The sequence below is a fragment of the Pan paniscus genome, chromosome 3, assembly GCF_029289425.2.
Source record: "Pan paniscus chromosome 3, NHGRI_mPanPan1-v2.0_pri, whole genome shotgun sequence".
Classification (NCBI taxonomy): domain Eukaryota; kingdom Metazoa; phylum Chordata; class Mammalia; order Primates; family Hominidae; genus Pan; species Pan paniscus.
In genome coordinates, this window is record NC_073252.2 from 143,242,792 (window position 1) to 143,260,743 (window position 17,952).

Sequence of the window (17,952 nt, forward strand, 5' to 3'; positions counted from 1 at the left end):
AAAGAAGATTTATTTCAAAATATTACTACTCATTGGCAATGCACCTGGTCACCCACGAGCTCTGATAGAGATGTACAAGGAGATTAATGTTGGTTTTGTGTCTGCTAACAAAACATCCATTCCACAGCCCATGGATCAAGGAGTAATTTTGACTTTCAGTCTTGTTATTTAAGAAATACATTTTGTAAGGCTAGAGCTACCATAGATAGTGATTCTTCTGATGGATCTGAGCAAAGTAAATTGAAAATCTTCCATAAAGGATTTACCATTCTAGATGCCATTAAGAATTTTCATGATTTATATGAGGAGGTCAAAACATCAACATTAACAGGAGTTTGGAAGAAATTGATTCCCACCCTCATGGATGAGTTTGAGGGGTTTAAGATTTCAGGGAAAGAAGTCACTGCAGAAGTGACGGAAATAGCACAAGAACTAGTATTTGAAGTGGAGCCTGAAGATTTGACTGAATTCCTGCAATCTCATGATGAAACTTTAATGGATGAAGAGTTGCTTCTTATGGATGAGCAAAGAAAGTGGTTTCTTGAGATGAAATCTACTCCTGGTGAGGATGCTGTGAACATTTTTAAAATGACAACAAAGAATTTAGACTATTACATAAACTTAGTAACCAAAGCAGCGTCAAAGTTTGAGAGGATGGATTCCAATTTTTAAAGAAGTTCTCCTGTGGGTAAAATGCTATCAAATAGCATCACATGCTACAGAGAAATCTTTCATGAAGGAAGAATCAATCAATGTGGCAACCTTCATTGTTGTCTTATCTTAAGAAATTGCTGGCTGGGCTCGGTGGCTCACGTCTGTAATCCCAGCTCTTTGGGGGGCCGAGGTGGGTGGATCACCTGAGGTCATGGGTTTGAGACCAGACTGGCCAACATTGTGAAACCCTGTCTCTACTAAAAATGCAAAAAAGTAGCTGGACATGGTGGCAGGCACCTGTAATCCCAGCTACTCAGGAGGCTGAGGCAGGAGAATTGCTTGAACTCAGGAGGCAGAGGTTGCAGTGAGCTGAGATCGCACCATTGCACTCCAGCCTGAGCAACAAAAGCGAGACTCCATTTAAAAAAAAAGAAAAAGAAATTGTCACAGCCACCCCAGCCTTTATCAACCACCACCCTAATCAGTCAGCAGCCATCAACATCAAGGCACGAAGCCTCCACCAGCAAAAAGATTATGGCTTGCTGAAGGCTCCAATGATCATTAGCAAGTTTTTAGCAATAATTTATCTTTAAATTAAGGTATGTACATTGCTTTTCTTAAATTTTTTTTATTTCCATAAGTTTGTTGGGAACAGGTGGTATTTGGTTACATGAATAAGCTCCTTAGTGGTGATTTGTGAGATTTGGGTGCTCCCATCACCTGAGCACTATACACTGTTCCTTGCTTTCTTAGACATAATGCTGCTGCCACAGTGATATTATACATATGTATATGTGCTTTACTTTATGTTTGTGTCCATGGTTCTTGGCCTATAACTCCCATAGCCCTTGTTACTCCCACCCCCCACTTGCTCCCCCCACCCCCCCACACACATTTGGTCACAGAAGTCTTCTGTGTTGATTGTTGTGCTGGTGTGAGAGCAAAGAAAAAACATAGTTTGAGTTTATTCTTAAACATACATTTCATGAACTACAGTATAGTGTAAATATAATTTTTATATGCACTGAAAGACCAAAAAATTCGTGTGACTCACTTTATTGCAATACGGTGGTCCAAAAGCAAACCTGCCATATCTCCAAGGTACACCTGTACTATACACAGAATCCGCTTGATACTGCTGATAGTAGAAAAACATTTTCATGGTTTCAACTCATGCAGTCTTTGAGATAATCCCATTTCTGAAAAGAATGTTTAAGCAAGGTAGTCATCAGGAGTAATTATACCCTCCTTCCCTGAGAACTGTGATTATTAAACAGAAGATGAAAATTTACCCATGATTCAATTTCCCAACATGTCACCAATATTAGAAAGGTAGTAACAAAAGCATAGGATGAAATTGCATATAACACCGCTTCCTTAAATAGAGTGGCTGTAGTCCTAGCTACTCAGGAGGCTGAGGTGGGAGGATAACTTGAGCCCAGGAGGTAGAGGTTGCAACCTCTACCTGTAAGCCAAGATCGCACCACTGTACTTCAGCCTGGGTGACAGAGCAAGCCCTGTCTCAAAAAAAAAAAGGAAGAAAAAAAAAGAAAAAAGAAAAAAAAGGTAAATTTCGGCTGTATAAAAGTATTCAATCCATCGTTCAACACATACTTTTTTAATGTCTGCTCTATGCCAAACTGTTTGCAGAATTGGGAACACAGCACTGAACAATATATACCAGAATTGCTTCCTTCAGGGATTTATAGAAAAGACACAGTAAACTAGATTATTTTTAAAAAGTAAAATGCATACCAATATGATAAAGGACATAGGAAGAGTTTGGTTGGGATAGAGTGAAACTTTAGGTAGAAAATACTGGTAAGGTCTCAAAGAGAAAGATACTTACGGGTAATAAGTTAACTGAATAAAGACCAGGAGAGAGAAAGAGCAACATTTTTGAGGATTTCTTCATTTTATGAATATGAAAGTTGAGGGTGGGGGTAGACTGGCTCTAGGTCACAGAGATAGTGTATGGTACAGTTAAGTGGGATAGATCTTCTGACTCCAATCCAGTGTCCTTGAGACTACACCACAATTGCCTCGCACAGGAACCAAAGAATAGAGACAGTGAATCTGCCATTTTGCCAACTCCCCAAGTGGGCTCTTTTACCTACCATTAAATGAAGTTTTTCAGACACCAACTATGAACACAAAGAACGTCAGAAAACAGGGGAAAATATATCCTCTTTGAACAGGAGAGGACGGGTAAATATGTTTTCTTCAATTGAAAGAAAAGAAAAACCTAGATTATTATCACATATTCTTTTTTTTCTTTTATTATTATTATTTTACTTTAAGTTTTAGGGTACATGTGCACAACGTGCAGGTTTGTTACATATGTATACATGTGCCATGTTGGTGTGCTGCACCCATTAACTCATCATTTAGCATTAGGTATATCTGCTAATGCTATCCCTCCCCCCTCCCCCGACCCCACAACAGTCCCCGGTGTGTTGTCCCCCTTCCTGTGTCCATATGTTCTCATTGTTCAGTTCCCACCTATGAGTGAGAACATGTGGTGTTTGGTTTTTTGTCCTTGTGATAGTTTGCTGAGAATGATGGTTTCCAGCTTCATCCATGTCCCTACAAAGGACACGAACTCATCATTTTTTATGGCTGCATAGTATTCCATGGTATATATGTGCCACATTTTCTTAATCCAGTCTATCGTTGTTGGACATTTGGGTTGGTTCCAAGTCTTTGCTATTGTGAATAGTGCTGCAATAAACATACGTGTGCATGTGTCTTTATAGCAGCATGATTTATAATCCTTTGGGTATATACCCAGTAATGGGATGGCTGGGTCAAATGGTATTTCTAGTTCTAGATCCCTGAGGAATCACCACACTGACTTCCACAATGGTTGAACTAGTTTACAGTTCCACCAACAGTGTAAAACTGTTCCTATTTCTCCACATCCTCTTCAGCCCCTGCTGTTTCCTGACTTTTTAATGATCACCATTCTAAATGGTGTGAGATGGTATCTTATTGTGGTTTTGATTTGCATTTCTCTGATGGCCAGTGATGATGAGCATTTTTTCATGTGTCTGTTGGCTGCATAAATGTCTTCCTTTGAGAAGTGTCTGTTCATATCCTTCGCCCACTTGTCGATGGATATCAAACAAATTTCTTGTAAATTTGTTTGAGTTCATTGTAGATTCTGGATACTAGCCCTTTGTCAGATGAGTAGTTTGAAAAAATTTTATCCCATTCTGTAGGTTGCCTGTTCACTCTGATGGTAGTTTCTTTTGCTGTGCAGAAGCTCTTTAGTTTAATTAGATCCCATTTGTCAATTTTGGCTTCTGTTCCATTGCTTTTGGTGTTTTAGACATGAAGTCCTTGCCCATGCCTATGTCCTGAATGGTATTGCCTAGGTTTTCTTCTAGGGTTTTTATGGTTTTAGGTCTAACATGTAAGTCTTTAATCCATCTTGAATTAATTTTTGTATAAGGTGTAAGGAAGGGATCCAGTTTCAGCTTTCTCCATATGGCTAGCCAGTTTTCCCAGCACCATTTATTAAATAGGGAATCCTTTTCCCATTTCTTGTTTTTGTCAGGTTTGTCAAAGATCAGATAGTTGTAGATATGTGGCATTATTTCTGAGGGCTCTGTTCTGTTCCATTGGTCTATATCTCTGTTTTGGTAGCAGTACCATGCTGTTTTGGTTACTGTAGCCTTGCAGTATAGTTTGAAGTCAGGTAGCATGATGCCTCCAGCTTTGTTCTTTTGGCTTAGGATTGACTTGGTGATGCAGGCTCTTTTTTGGTTCCATATAAACTTTAGTTTTTTCCAATTCTGTGAAGAAAGTCATTGGTAACTTGATGGGGATGGCATTGAATCTATAAATTACCTTGGGCAGTATGATCTTTTTCACGATATTGATTCTTCCTACCCATGAGCATGGAATGTTCTTCCATTTGTTTGTATCCTCTTTTATCTCATTGAGCAGTGGTTTGTAGTTCTCCTTGAAGAGGTCCTTCACATCCCTTGTAAGTTGGATTCCTAGGTATTTTATTCTCTTTGAAGCAATTGTGAATGAGTGTTCACTCATGATTTGGCTGGCTGTTTGTCTGTTATTGGTGTATAAGAACACTTGTGATTTTTGCACATTGATTTTGAGATCCTGAGACTTTGCTGAAGTTGCTTATCAGCTTAAGGAGATTTTGGGCTGAGACGATGGGGTTTTCTAGATAAACAATCATGACATCTGCAAACAGGGACAATTTGACTTCCTCTTTTCCTAACTGAATGCCCTTTATTTCCTTCTCCTGTCTGATTGCCCTGGCCAGAACTTCCAACACTATGTTGAATAGGAGTGGTGAGAGAGGGCATCCTTGTCTTGTGTCAGTTTTCAAAGGGAATGCTTCCAGTTTTTGTCCATTCAGTATGATATTGGCTGTGAGTTTGTCATAGATAGCTCTTATTATTTTGAGATATGTCCCATCAATACCTAATTTATTGAGAGTTTTTAGCATGAAGGGTTGTTGAATTTTGTCAAAGGCCTTTTCTGCATCTATTGAGATAATCATGTGGTTTTTGCCTTTGGTTCTGTTTATATGCTGGATTATGTTTATTGATTTTCATATGTTGAACCAGCCTTGTATCCCAGGGATGAAGCCCACTTGATCATGGTGGATAAGCTTTTTGATGTGTTGCTGGATTCAGTTTACCAGTATTTTATTGAGGATTTTTGCATCAATGTTCATCAAGGATATTGGTCTAAAATTCTCTTTTTTTGTTGTGTCTCTGCCAGGCTTTGGTATCAGGATGATGCTGGCCTCATCAAATGAGTTAGGGAGGATTTCCTCTTTTTCTATTGATTGGCATAGTTTCAGAAGGAATGGTACCAACTCCTTCTTGTACCTCTGGTAGAATTGGGCTGTGAATCCATCTGGTCCTGGACTTTTTTTGGTTGGTAAGCTATTAATTATTGCCTCAATTTCAGAGCCTGTTATTGGTCTATTCAGAGATTCAACTTCTTCCTGGTTTAGTCTTGAGAGGGTGTATCTGTCCAGGAATTTATCCATTTCTTCTAGACTTTCTAGTTTATTTGTGTAGAGGTGTTTATAGTATTCTCTGATGGTAGTTTGTATTTCTGTGGGATCGGTGGTGATATCCCCTTTGTCATTTTTTATTGCGTCTATTTGATTCTTCTCTCTTTTCTTCTTTATTAGTCTTGCTAGCAGTCTCTCAATTTTGTTGATCTTTTAAAAAAAACAGCTCCTGGACTCATTGATTTTTTGAAGGGTTTTTTGTGTCCCTCAGTTCTGCTCTGATCTTAGTTATTTCTTGTTTTCTGCTAGCTTTTGAATGTGTTTGCTCTGGCTTCTCTAGTTCTTTTAATTGTGATGTCAGGGTGTCAGTTTTAGATCTTTCCTGCTTTCTCTTGTGGCCATTTAGTGCTATAAATTTCCCTCTACACACTGCTTTGAATGTGTCCCAGAGATTCTGGTATGTTGTGTCTTTGTTCTCGTTGGTTTCAAAGAACACCTTTATTTCTGCCTTCAGTAGTCATTCAGGAGCAGGTTGTTCAGTTTCCATGTAGTTGAGTGGTTTTGAGTGAGTTTCTTAATCCTAAGTTCTAGTTTGATTGCACTGTGGTCTGAGAGATAGTTTGTTATAATTTCTGTTCTTTTACATTTGCTGAGGAGTGCTTTACTTCCAAGTATGTGGTCAATTTTGGAATAGGTGTGCTGTGGTGCTGAAAAGAATGCATATTCTGTTGATTTGGGATGGAGAGTTCTGTAGATGTCTATTAGGTCCACTTGGTGCAGAGCTCAGTTCAATTCCTGGATATCCTTGTTAACTTTCTGTCTCGTTGATCTGTCTAATGTTGACAGTGGGGTGTTAAAGTCTCCCATTATTATCGTGTGGGAGTCTAAGTTTCTTTGTAGGTCACTAAGGACTTGCTTTATGAATCTGTGTGCTCCTCTATTGGGTGCATATATATTTAGGATAGTTAGCTCTTCTTGTTGAATTGATCCCTTTACCATTATGTAATGGCCTTCTTTGTCTCTTTTGCTCTTTGTTGGTTTAAAGTCTGTTTTATCAGAGACTAGGATTGCAACCCCTGCCTTTTTTTGTTTTCCATTTGCTTGGTAGATCTTCCTCCATCCCTTCATTTTGAGTCTATATGTGTCTCTGCACGTGAGATGGGTTTCCTGAATACAGCACACTGATGGGTCTTGACTTTTTATCCAATTTGCCAGTCTGTGCCTTTTAATTGGAGCATTTAGCCCATTTACATTTAAGGTTAGTATTGTTATGTGTGAATTTGATCCAGTTGTTATGATGTTAGCTGGTTATTTTGCTCCTTAGTTGATGCAGTTTCTTCCTAGCCTTGATGGTCTTTACAATTTGGCATGTTTTTGCAGTGGCTGGTACCGGTTGTTCCTTTCCATGTTTAGTGCTTCCTTCAGGAGCTCTTTTAGGGCAGGCCTGGTAGTGACAAAATCTCTCAGCATTTGCTTGTCTGTAAAGTATTTTATTTCTCCTTCACTTATGAAGCTTAGTTTGGCTGGATATGAAATTCTGGGTTGAAAATTCTTTTCTTTAACAATGTTGCAGCCCTCTAGCTGCACTCGGCTGAGTCAGTCTGTCGGAGTCTGTCCTCAGAGCAGGTGGAGTAAAGGGACTTGAGCAAGCCAGTTGCGGGATTATCCTATTTCCCCTCCCTCTCTCCCACCCTGTATCTCTTTTCACCCTTCTCCCACCCTCGCTCACGTAGCCATGGCGGAGCCATCGGCGGCCACTCAGTCCCCTTCCATCCCCTCATCATCCTCCAGAGCCGAGACGTCCACGCCCGGCAGCAGTGGAAGCCCAGGAGCCTGCCCCGCCCTGGGGACGAAGAGCTGCAGCTCCTCCTGTGCGGTTCACGATCTGATTTTCTGGAGAGATGTGAAGAAGACTGGGTTTGTCTTTGCCACCACACTGATCATGCTGCTTTCCCTGGCAGCTTTCAGTGTCATCAGTGTGGTTTCTTACCTCATCCTGGCTCTTCTCTCTGTCACCATCAGCTTCAGGATCTACAAGTCCATCATCCAAGCTGTACAGAAGTCCGAAGAAGGCCATCCATTCAAAGCCTACCTGGACGTAGACATTACTCTGTCCTCGGAAGCTTTCCATAATTACATGAATGCTGCCATGGTGCACATCAACAGGGCCCTGAAACTCATTATTCGTCTCTTTCTGGTAGAAGATCTGGTTGACTCCTTGAAGCTGGCTGTCTTCATGTGGCTGATGAGCTATGTTGGTGCTGTTTTTAACGGAATCACCCTTCTAATTCTTGCTGAACTGCTCATTTTCAGTGTCCTGATTGTCTATGAGAAGTACAAGACCCAGATTGATCACTATGTTGGCATCGCCCGAGATCAGACCAAGTCAATTGTTGAAAAGATCCAAGCAAAACTCCCTGGAATCGCCAAAAAAAAGGCAGAATAAGTACATGGAAACCAGAAATGCAACAGTTAGTAAAACACCATTTAATAATTATAACGTCGTTACTTGTACTGTGAACGAACATACTCAGTGTCAGCTTGAGCCTGCATTCCAAGCTTTTTTTTTTAATTTGGTGTTTTCTCCTATCCTTTCCCTTTAACCCTCAGTATCAAGCACAAAAATTGATGGACTGATAAAAGAACTGTCTTAGAACTCAGAAGAAGAAAGAATCAAATTCATAGGATAAGTCAACACCTTAATGGTGGTAGAACCTTTACCTGTAGCTTGAAAGGGGAAAGATTGGAGGTAAAAGAGAAAATGAAAGATAGAACACCTCTGGGTCCTTCTATCCAGTTTTCAGCACTAGTCTTACTCAGCTATCCATTATAGTTTTGCCCTTAAGAAGTAATGATTAACTTATGAAAAAATTATTTGGGGACAGGAGTGTAATACCTTCCTTGGTTTTTTTTTTGCAGCCCTCAAATCCTATCTTCCTGCCCCACAATGTGAGCAGCTACTCCTGATACTCCTTTTCTTTAATGATTTAACTTTCAACTTGATGAATAACTTACAAGTGATAGTGATAATTCCTGATTCCAAGAATGCCATCTGATAGAAAAGAATAGAAATGGAAAGTGGGACTGAGAGGGAGTCAGCAGGAATGCTGCAGTGGCCGTCACTCCCTCTGCCACTATCCCCAGGGAAGGAAAGGCTCCGCCATTTGGGAAAGTGGTTTCTACATCACTGGACATCAGTTCTAAGCGTTAGTTTGAGAACTCGTTCCCGAATGTGCTTTCCTCCCTCTCCCCTGCCCACCTCAAGTTTAATAAATATGGTTGTACTTTTCTTATTATAAAATAAATGTCTGTAACTGCTGTGCACTGCTGTAAACTTGTTAGAGAAAAAATAACCTGCATGTGGGCTCCTCATTTATTGAGTTATTGTGATCCTATCTCAGTCTGGGGGGGAACATTCTCAAGAGGTGAAATACAGAAAGCCTTTTTTTCTTGATCTTTTCCCAGTTGCTCTTTTCTTGATCTTTTCCTGAGATTCAAATCTCCGATTCCCATCTGGGGGCAAGTTTGTTTCTTCACCTTCAATATGAAAATTCAGCGAACTTGAAAGAAAAATCATCTGTGAGTTCCTTCAGGTTCTCACTCATAGTCATGATCCTTCAGAGGGAATATGCACTGGCGAGTTTAAAGTAAGGGCTATGATATTTGATGGTCCCAAAGTACGGCAGCTGCAAAAAGTAGTGGAAGGAAATTGTCTTTCTACGTGTTTTTGGAAAATTAGTTAGGAATTTGGATGGGTAAAAGGTACCCTTGCCTTACTCCATCTTATTTTCTTAGCCCCCTTTGAGTGTTTTAACTGGTTTCATGTCCTAGTAGGAAGTGCATTCTCCATCCTCATCCTCTACCCTCCCAGGAAGTCAGTGATTGTCTTTTCGGGCTTCCCCTCCAAAGGACCTTCTGCAGTGGAAGAGCCACATCCAGTTATTTTCTTTGGTTGCTGCTGTGCTTAGATAATTGAAGAGATCTTTGTGCCACACAGGATTTTTTTTTTTTAAGAAAAACCTATAGATGAAAAATTACTAATGAAACTGTGTGTACGTGTCTGTGCATGCAACATAAAAATACAATAGCACCTAAGGAGCTTGAATCTTGGTTCCTGTAAAGTTGCAAATTGATGTGGTATTAATAAACACACACACACACACACACACACACAAAGAATGTTGCATATTGGCCCCCACTCTCTTCTGGCTTGTAGAGTTTCTGCTGAGAGATCAGCTGTTAGTCTGATGGGCTTCCCTTTGTGGGTAACCTGACCTTTCTCTCTGGCTGCCCTTAGAATTTTTTCCTTCATTTCAACTTTGGTGAATCTGACAATTATGTGTCTTGGAGTTGCTCTTCTTGAGGAGTGTCTTTGTGACATTCTCAGTATTTCCTGAATTTGAATGTTGGTCTGCCTTGCTATATTGGGGAAGTTCTTCTGGATAATATACTGCAGAGTATTTTCCAACTTGGTTCCATTCTCCCCATCACTTTCAGGTACACCAATCAGACATAGATTTGGTCTTTTCACATAGTCCCATATTTCTTGGAGGCTTTGTTCGTTTCTTTTTATTCTTTTTTCTCTAAACTTCTCTTCACGCTTCATTTCATTCATTTCATCTTCCATCACTGATACCCTTCCTTCCAGTTGATCTCATCAGTTACTGAGTCTTGTGATTCATCACGTAGTTTTCGTGCCTTGGTTTTCAGCTCCATCAGGTCCTTTAAGGACTTCTCTGCATTGGTTATTCTAGTTATCCATTCATCTAATTTTTTTTCAAAGTTTTTAACTTCTTTACCTTTGGTTCGAACTTCCTCCTTTAGCTCGGAGTAGTTTGATCTTCTGAAGCCTTCTTCTCTCAACTCGTCGAAGTCATTCTCCATCCAGCTTTGTTCCATTGCTGGTGAGGAGCTGTGTTCCTTTGGAGGAGGAGAGGTGCTCTGATTCTCAGAGTTTCTGGTTTTTCTGCTCTGTTTTTTCCCCATCTTTGTGGTTTTATCTACCTTTGGTCTTTGATGATGGTGACGTACAGATGGGGTTTTGGTGTGGATGTCCTTTCTGTTTGTTAGTTTTCCTTCTAACAGTCAAGACCCTCAGTTGCAGGTCTGTTGGAGTTTGCTGGAGGTCCATTCCAGACCCTGTTTGCCTGGGTATAAGCAGCGGTGGCTGCAGAACAGCGGATATTGGTGAACCGCAAATGCTGCTGCCTGATTGTTCCTCTGGAAATTTTGTCTCAGAAAAGTACCTGGCCGTGTGAGGTGTCAGTCCACCCCTACTGGGGGGTGCCTCCCAGTTAGGCTACTCGGGGGTCAGGGTCCCACTTGAGGAGGCAGTCTGTCCATTCTCAGATCTCAAGCTGCGTGCTGGGAGAACCACTACTCTCTTCAAAGCTGTCAGACAGGGACATTTAATTCTGCAGAGGTTATTGCTGTCTTTTGTTTGTCTGTGCCCTGCCCCGAGAGGTGGAGCCTACAGAGGCAGGCAGGCCTCCTTGAGGTGTGGTGGGCTCCACCCAGATCGAGCTTCCCAGCCACTTTGTTTACCTACTCAAGCTTGGGCAATGGTGGGCGCCCTTCCCCCAGCCTCACTGCTGCCTTGCAGTTTGATCTCAGACTGCTGTGCTAGCAATGAGCGAGACTCTGTGGGCGTAGGACCCTCCGAGCCAGGTGCAGGATATAATCTCCTGGTGTGCCATTTGTTGAGCCCATTGGAAAAGCACAGTATTAGGGTGGGAGTGACCCGATTTTCCAGGTGCTGTCTGTCACCCCTTTCTTTGACTAGGAAAGGGAATTCCCTGACCCCTTGCGCTTCCCAGGTGAGGCGATGCCTCGCCCTGCTTTGGCTCATGCATAGTGTGCTGCACCCACTGTCCTGCCCCCACTGTCCGGCACTCCCCAGTGAGATGAACCCAGTACCTCAGTTGGAAATGCAGAAATCACCTGTCTTCTGCGTCGCTCATGCTGGGAGCTGTTGACTGGAGCTATTTGGCCATCTTGGCTCCACCCCCTGCCATTATCACATATTCTTATGCAGTCTCTGTATTTATTATAGTCAGGCCTGGAAGAGTTAAATTTTTCTCTTTCGCATCTAAGAAAATCCACCTTAATAGAATTATTTCTAGTAAACAAACTGAAGATCAGAAGCCAAAACATGTGAAGTGCTCTGATTTCAAAAAGGAAATGTACATTTTGTTTTCTCTGTCCAAGAAACTGAATTAATCTTGTTCTGTCTCCAACTTTCAGATCCATTAGCTTTGACCATAGGATGGGCACCAATGGGCATATTTGCTTGCTATTTTTCATTAAGCATAAATCTAAAGAACAATATGCACTTTCAAAGTCTTTTGAATTTGCTTGACTGTGGATGAGTTGGAATTGTAACCCCAGGTTCCAGTCCAGTACCTGCAAAAAATTAGACCAAATGAAAAAGGATTTAGGCAGCAGTTGAGAAAATATATTAACAAGAACCAGTACACTTTAGTTGCTGGATTTCACTGCCTTTAGCCATATTCTGAGTCATACTGTGTCAGTGAGCATAACAACTTTTGTTCCTTTAACATTGGAGTGGATTGTTGGGTATTATATAGGCTAGTGAATTATTCATAGAAATTTGAATTATTCAAATATATCAACAAATTTCTCTTATTCTGAAGCAATAAAATGTAAATTAATTAATACTCTACAGTTCTATTCAATGTTTTGTCAAGGAGGTTTCTAATACTATAAAAGTAAATTTACTAGGCCTTCAGTATTCTAAAATGCTGTTGTCACTGCTAGCTTTAAACATGTAAGGACATAGAAGCAACAAAATTGGCCAAGGACAAAGAGAGAATGTGTCAGCACTGAAACTGAAGTCTTGGATCCACATCTGGGTGTTACATTACCAAACAGGAGGAGATAAAGATGGATACTTTATCTGCGCTGGGCTAAAAGGTGCCATTTCAATGATTTGGGAAGAAATTGAGTTTGCAAAAATGAATGTAACATAAGAGGCAAGAAACAAGATAGAGGAAACTCAATTTTCATCCTGAAGAGAACATTTGGAGGGCATTTGAATGTGTTCTTTTAGTATATCTAAGAAAACAAAAATCTCAATAAGGTAGTTAAAACTGTTAAAAGGTAGCTCTCTATTTGAAGAATCACTATGTGGAGGAAAGATAAATCAAATTTCTTACTTAGAAACCAAAACTTACCCTTCTTTGTCAGATAGGCTGGGTTCAGATTCTGAGAATGTCATTGGTTAGCTGTGTGATCGTGGGCAGGTATCTTAGTCTTTCTAAAAGTGAGTTGCTAACAGTACCAAATGAAGTAACACATGGGAAGCATTTATCCATTTGGCCCATAGTATGCATCCAATAAATGGTAACTACACTACTGCTACTACTACTACAGCTTAAGCAAGCACATGGGGGAATCTGGGCATGCACAGAAAGCATATATTGCAGCTGAAGGGGGCTAGGAAGTCCTTTTATCCCTTGGGGATGATGAATAAACTGTGTTGTGCACCTGCATTTTGACTGACAACTGTCACATGAGATCAAGTGTGGAATTTTGCACTTGTGACGTCATATCAATGCTCAGGAAGTTTCAAACTTTGGAGCATTTTGGATTTTGGATTTTCACATTGGGGATGCTCAACCTGTAGTAGTAGCAGTGGTAACCACTGTGCATTATTTACTGTGTTTTTATTGCTTGTTCTCTGCTCTATGGGGATAAATATAATGTTGAAAATGTTAAAAAAAAAAAAAAAAAGGCCTGCATAGCACCCATAGGGTAGTGAAAGAATTCCAAAATCTGAAATACTTCTGGTCCCAATGATTTCAGCTAAGAGGTACTCAATGTGTACTACTACTATATTATTATTTGTTTCCCTTCGTTTCACTATGTCCCCACTCACTCACTTGTCTTTTCATCCCTCCTACTTTATTCAACTACATTATAATCTAGGCAAGGAATAATTGAGTCGGAAAACTGACATAATTAATGCTCAGATCAAAAAGCTCAATTGCCTCAAAACTTGAAGTTCTTTTTTTTTGTGATGTGTTTTTTATGAAAGAATGGTTCCACTTAAAATGACTTCATTTCTTACCTTTCTAAAATGATGGAGGTCATCTGAACATCTGCTATGAAGCTGCAAATGTCTCTGAGTATGTCTTTATTTTTTTAACCTCTAAAATAACCTTTTTATCTTTTTATTTCAGAGAGAAAGGTATTCTTCCTCCTTGGAAGTTACCTTTCCCCAGGTTTTCAGTATCCTTGAGAAAACCGCTCCCACATTTTCCCTATTCTTCTTTCCATTCACCTCAAAAATATCACAAGATGTTTTGAAGTTTTTTTTAAAAAGTGGACATATGAATATCCAACTAGAAAAAAAAAGTTAAAAGATGCACAAAATTCTACCACCTAGAATCACTATCATTATTAGCATATGTATTCATTTCAGACATCTCTTTTTATTTGCACATGGAAAGAAAAAATAATAAATAGATAATAACTCTTCAAAAATCAAACAACTTTTTATATTCAAACTACTTTTTAAATTCAATATTAAAAATATTGAATTTATTGTCATTTGAAATCCATAGACAATATAAAAATGAAATTGAAGGAATTGATGAACTTTAGGTAGATGTTTCTCTGCCAAAATAAATATTATTTCCTAAGAAAAACCTTCAAGTTTGATGGGGGGAAAGACAAGAAGTTTGGGACTTCTACTTCTAGCCCATATGAAATACCAGGGACAAGATATGTCCTCCTGTCTTAAAGTAAAGAACGGAATGAAATCTATTGAACAATAGTTTTAATGCATGGAACAACAAACATTGCAGGAAAGTGATTTCTGAGGGAAGGAAAACAAATAATGTAAGCCCTATGTTTGTCTCAGGGAACTTCTAAACAGAATTTCTAAGCCTCGGAACAGGTAGTGTAAACCAAAAAGGAGCCCGGTAGTCTCTCTGAGATGAGAAGTCAGAGTTCAGATTTTAAAGGGGCTAAGGTGCGTGCAATTCATGGAATGGAGTCACAGAGAGGAAAAATCTTCAAAGACAAAGAGTTCCGAAGATCTATAGAGGGTTCCCCTTGAATCTTTACCTCATCATTGCATACGTTGAGGAAACTGTAAAGGCAATGAAAGAACAACTAGAAAGGAGCAGGTGGAACAATCCTTGGAGATCACACGGGTTTGGGAATAATACATCTTTCCACCAGCCAGAGTGGAAAGACCTCCTAACACTTGAGACAATCAACTAGAGCTATCAAAAGAGTATTACCTCAGTAATGAAACCAATTAAGCTTGAAAAGTCACCAGCTTAACTATTCCAGCTTAATTGGCTCCATTACTTTCAGGTGATTTAGATTTTCTGTTTGAATACCTAAATAATTTTTTGTAATGTCATAATTGATTCAATGTTGATTTTTCTATATCAGTTTTGGCTATAATATGTTGTACCCTTTCAATCTGGTTATTAATGTCTTCTATTTCAAAGAAAATGTGGTATGCTATATTATATACCTTCTCTATTTATTTGTAGTATTATCTACTTTAGAATATCTCCTATGTTGGATCATCTTTGTCTGTCTTCCATATCTATTATTTTTCTCTATAATTTCTTTTTCTTTTAAAAACTTTTCTCTCTGTGTATCACTTTGCTAGGGCTGCCATAAAAAAATACCACAAACTGAGTGGCTTACACAATACAAATTTATTTTCCCACAGTTCTGAAAGCTGGAAGTCCAAGATCAAGGTGCTGGCAGGATGGGTTTCTCCTGAGGTCTCTCTCCTTGGCTTGTAGAGCCCACTTTCTTGCCGTGTCCTCACATGACTCTTTCTCTGTGCATGTGCATTCCTAGTGTCTCTTCTCCTTCTTATAAGGGCATGAGTTCTATTGGATTAGGGCCTTACCCTTCTGACCTTATTTTAGCTTAATTACTTCTTTAAAGGGGTGTGTGTAAACTTTTATTTTAGATTCAGGAGGTACATGTATAGGTTTGTTGCATGGGTATATTGTGTGATGTTGAGGTTTGGAATATAATTGATCCAATAACCCAGGTAGTGAGCATAGGAAATTTTTCAGCCTAAAGCCCCTATCCTTAAATATATCACATTTAAAGGTACTGGAAATTAGAGCTTCAATGTATGAATTTGGCAGTGGGGGTGGACACAATTCAGCCCATAACATGTTGTGATAACATAGAGTTATCACAAGTATTTTCTATACTTTAGTCATATATTTGCTATTCCTTGAAGTTTATGGTTTCTTGATTTTGAAATAGTGTTGTCTTCAATCCTTAGCTTTCAATCTCCACTTTCAATTTGTCTAGTGCTTCTCACTGGAACTTGCATTCTTGTTCTATTGTATCCATGTTCTCAAATCATGAAGTACTCGTAGAAAATTACCTTCTGTTTTATGAGTCATATTTTCATTGAAATTGGATTCTTCATCTCTACTTTGAATAAATATCCCTTTCTTCTTTTTCACCCTGTAGAGTAGTTGCATGGTTGTGGTGGGTTTTCATTTCATTTTGTGTTTTGTTAACCTTGTTTCTACATAAGTTGGGAAGCTTTTCCCAGATCTCCTACTTATTCTGGTGGTGAGTTCCTTATTTCTTTTTTATTTAATTTGAGAATTGTATCTTCCTTTTGCTTCCACCAAGCATAATTTAGAAAATTCAAGGGGAGAAAGAAAGCCAATTGTATTTACCCATATCTTCACTCTTTCTATTGTTCTGTCTTCTTTTCTGGTGTCCTGAGATTCCTCCTTTTTTCATTTTATTGTTGTTGTTGTTCATTTGTTTCAAGAATTTCATTTTGTCGTTCTTTTGAATAGGTCTGCTGGTGACAAATTCTCTTGGTTTTCTGAATCTGAGAATGTCTTGAATTCTTCTTTAATCCTGAAGTATATTTTTATTGGACAAAGAATTCTCAGTTGAAAGTTTTTTCTTTTAGCATTTAAAATGATATTCTATTTCTTTCTAGTCTCTATGATTTCTAATGAGAAATCACTCTTTTTCAAGTTATTTTTCCCCTACAGGTAAGGTGTTTCTTTCTTGCTAGCTTCAAGATTTTTTTCTTTGTCTTCAGTTTTCAGAAATTTCACTGTGTTGTGTCTTAGTATGAATCTTTCATTTTATATTGCTTAAGTTTCTCTCAGCTTTCTGAATCTGAAAGTTTATGTCTTTCAGGAATTTTCAGCTATTACTGCTTTGAATACTTTTTTCTGCCCCACCCTTTTTCACCAATTCTTTTAGGACTCCAATGACACAAATGTTAGATCTTTTGTTGGAGTCCAATATGTCCCTGAAGCTCTCTTTGTTTGTTTTCAGTCTATTTACTCTTTATTTTTTAGATTGAGTAATTTCTATTGTACTGTCTTAAAGTTTACTGGTTCTTTCTCTTGTCCTATTCATTCTTCTGTTGAGCCAATCCAATGAGCTTTTAAATTTTGGTTATTTTACTTTTCAGTTCTGAAATTTTTATTTGATTCTTCTTTATATCTTCTATTTCTTTGCCAAGGCTTCCTTTTGTGTTTCAAACATGTTCATAATTTCTTGTTGAAGCATTTTTATGATGGCTGCTTTAAATTCCTTGTCAGATAATTCCAACATCAGCATGGTGTCTGCTGGTTGTCTTTTCTTATTCAACTTGAGATTTTCTTGGTTCCTGATATGATGAGTGATTCTTGATTGTGTCTTGGACACTTTTGGTATTATGTTATGACACTTTGGATATTATTTAAGTTTTCTGTTTCAACAGACCTCCTGTACACTCCACTGGTGGGAGAAGGGAGATGGTACCTTGTTTCTGTCAGGTGGGAGAAGTCTAAATCCCCCACGCAACATGCCAGAGGAAGACGGAAGGGATCCTCATTAGTGCTGGCAGTGTTGGAAGTGCAAACTTCCCACTAGGCCTTCCACCCTGACTGGGAGGGTGAAGGACACCTTGTTACTTTTCCCCACATGGTCTCTGCTGACACTGAGTTGGGGGATTTTTTTACCATTGGAAATTGGTGAAAGTCAGACTTCTCACTTGGCCTTCTCTGACATCATGCTGGTGGGAAAGGGGAGGAATGCCTCATTACTACTAGGTTCGTTTGGAAGTTTTAAGCTCCCAATTTGGTCTCTACTGATGTCCCTTGTCATAGGGCGTGGCTCCTTGCTGTGTGAAAGTTCAGAGTCCTGACTCAGCTTTTGCTGATGTGCTAGCCATGAAGCTGCAGTTTTTTTCAGAATGTTTGGTTGGGTTAGAGGAGTTAGTTATTGTCTGAAAGTTTTTTGTCTTACTAAACTGTCCCTTTCACCATCCT

General features: G+C 39.2%; 1 protein-coding gene across 2 annotated transcripts; it reads left to right on the forward strand.

Moving 5' to 3' along the window:
* Window positions 1-7,370: 7,370 nt before the first annotated feature.
* LOC100987550 (reticulon-3-like) lies at window positions 7,371-8,974 on the forward strand. 2 transcript variants are annotated; one of them, XM_014344750.4, is made up of 2 exons: window positions 7,371-7,988; window positions 8,048-8,974. In XM_014344750.4, the coding sequence occupies exons 1-2, from the start codon at window positions 7,386-7,388 to the stop codon at window positions 8,168-8,170; spliced, it is 726 nt and encodes a 241-aa protein (XP_014200236.2). In that variant the 5' UTR covers window positions 7,371-7,385; the 3' UTR covers window positions 8,171-8,974. The 2 variants fall into 2 exon arrangements, with proteins under 2 accessions (XP_014200236.2, XP_034815087.1); XM_034959196.3 differs by having other exon boundaries at window positions 7,371-8,974.
* The last annotated feature ends 8,978 nt before the right edge of the window (window positions 8,975-17,952 follow it).

Excerpts from the sequence above, each read along its gene's own strand:
- LOC100987550 (XM_014344750.4), top strand. The coding sequence starts at position 7,386 with ATGGCGGAGCCATCGGCGGCCACTCAGTCCCCTTCCATCCCCTCATCA. Across the intron at positions 7,989-8,047 it reads TGATTGTCTATGAGAAGTAC|AAAGATCCAAGCAAAACTCC; the intron begins AAGACCCAGATT and ends GTCAATTGTTGA.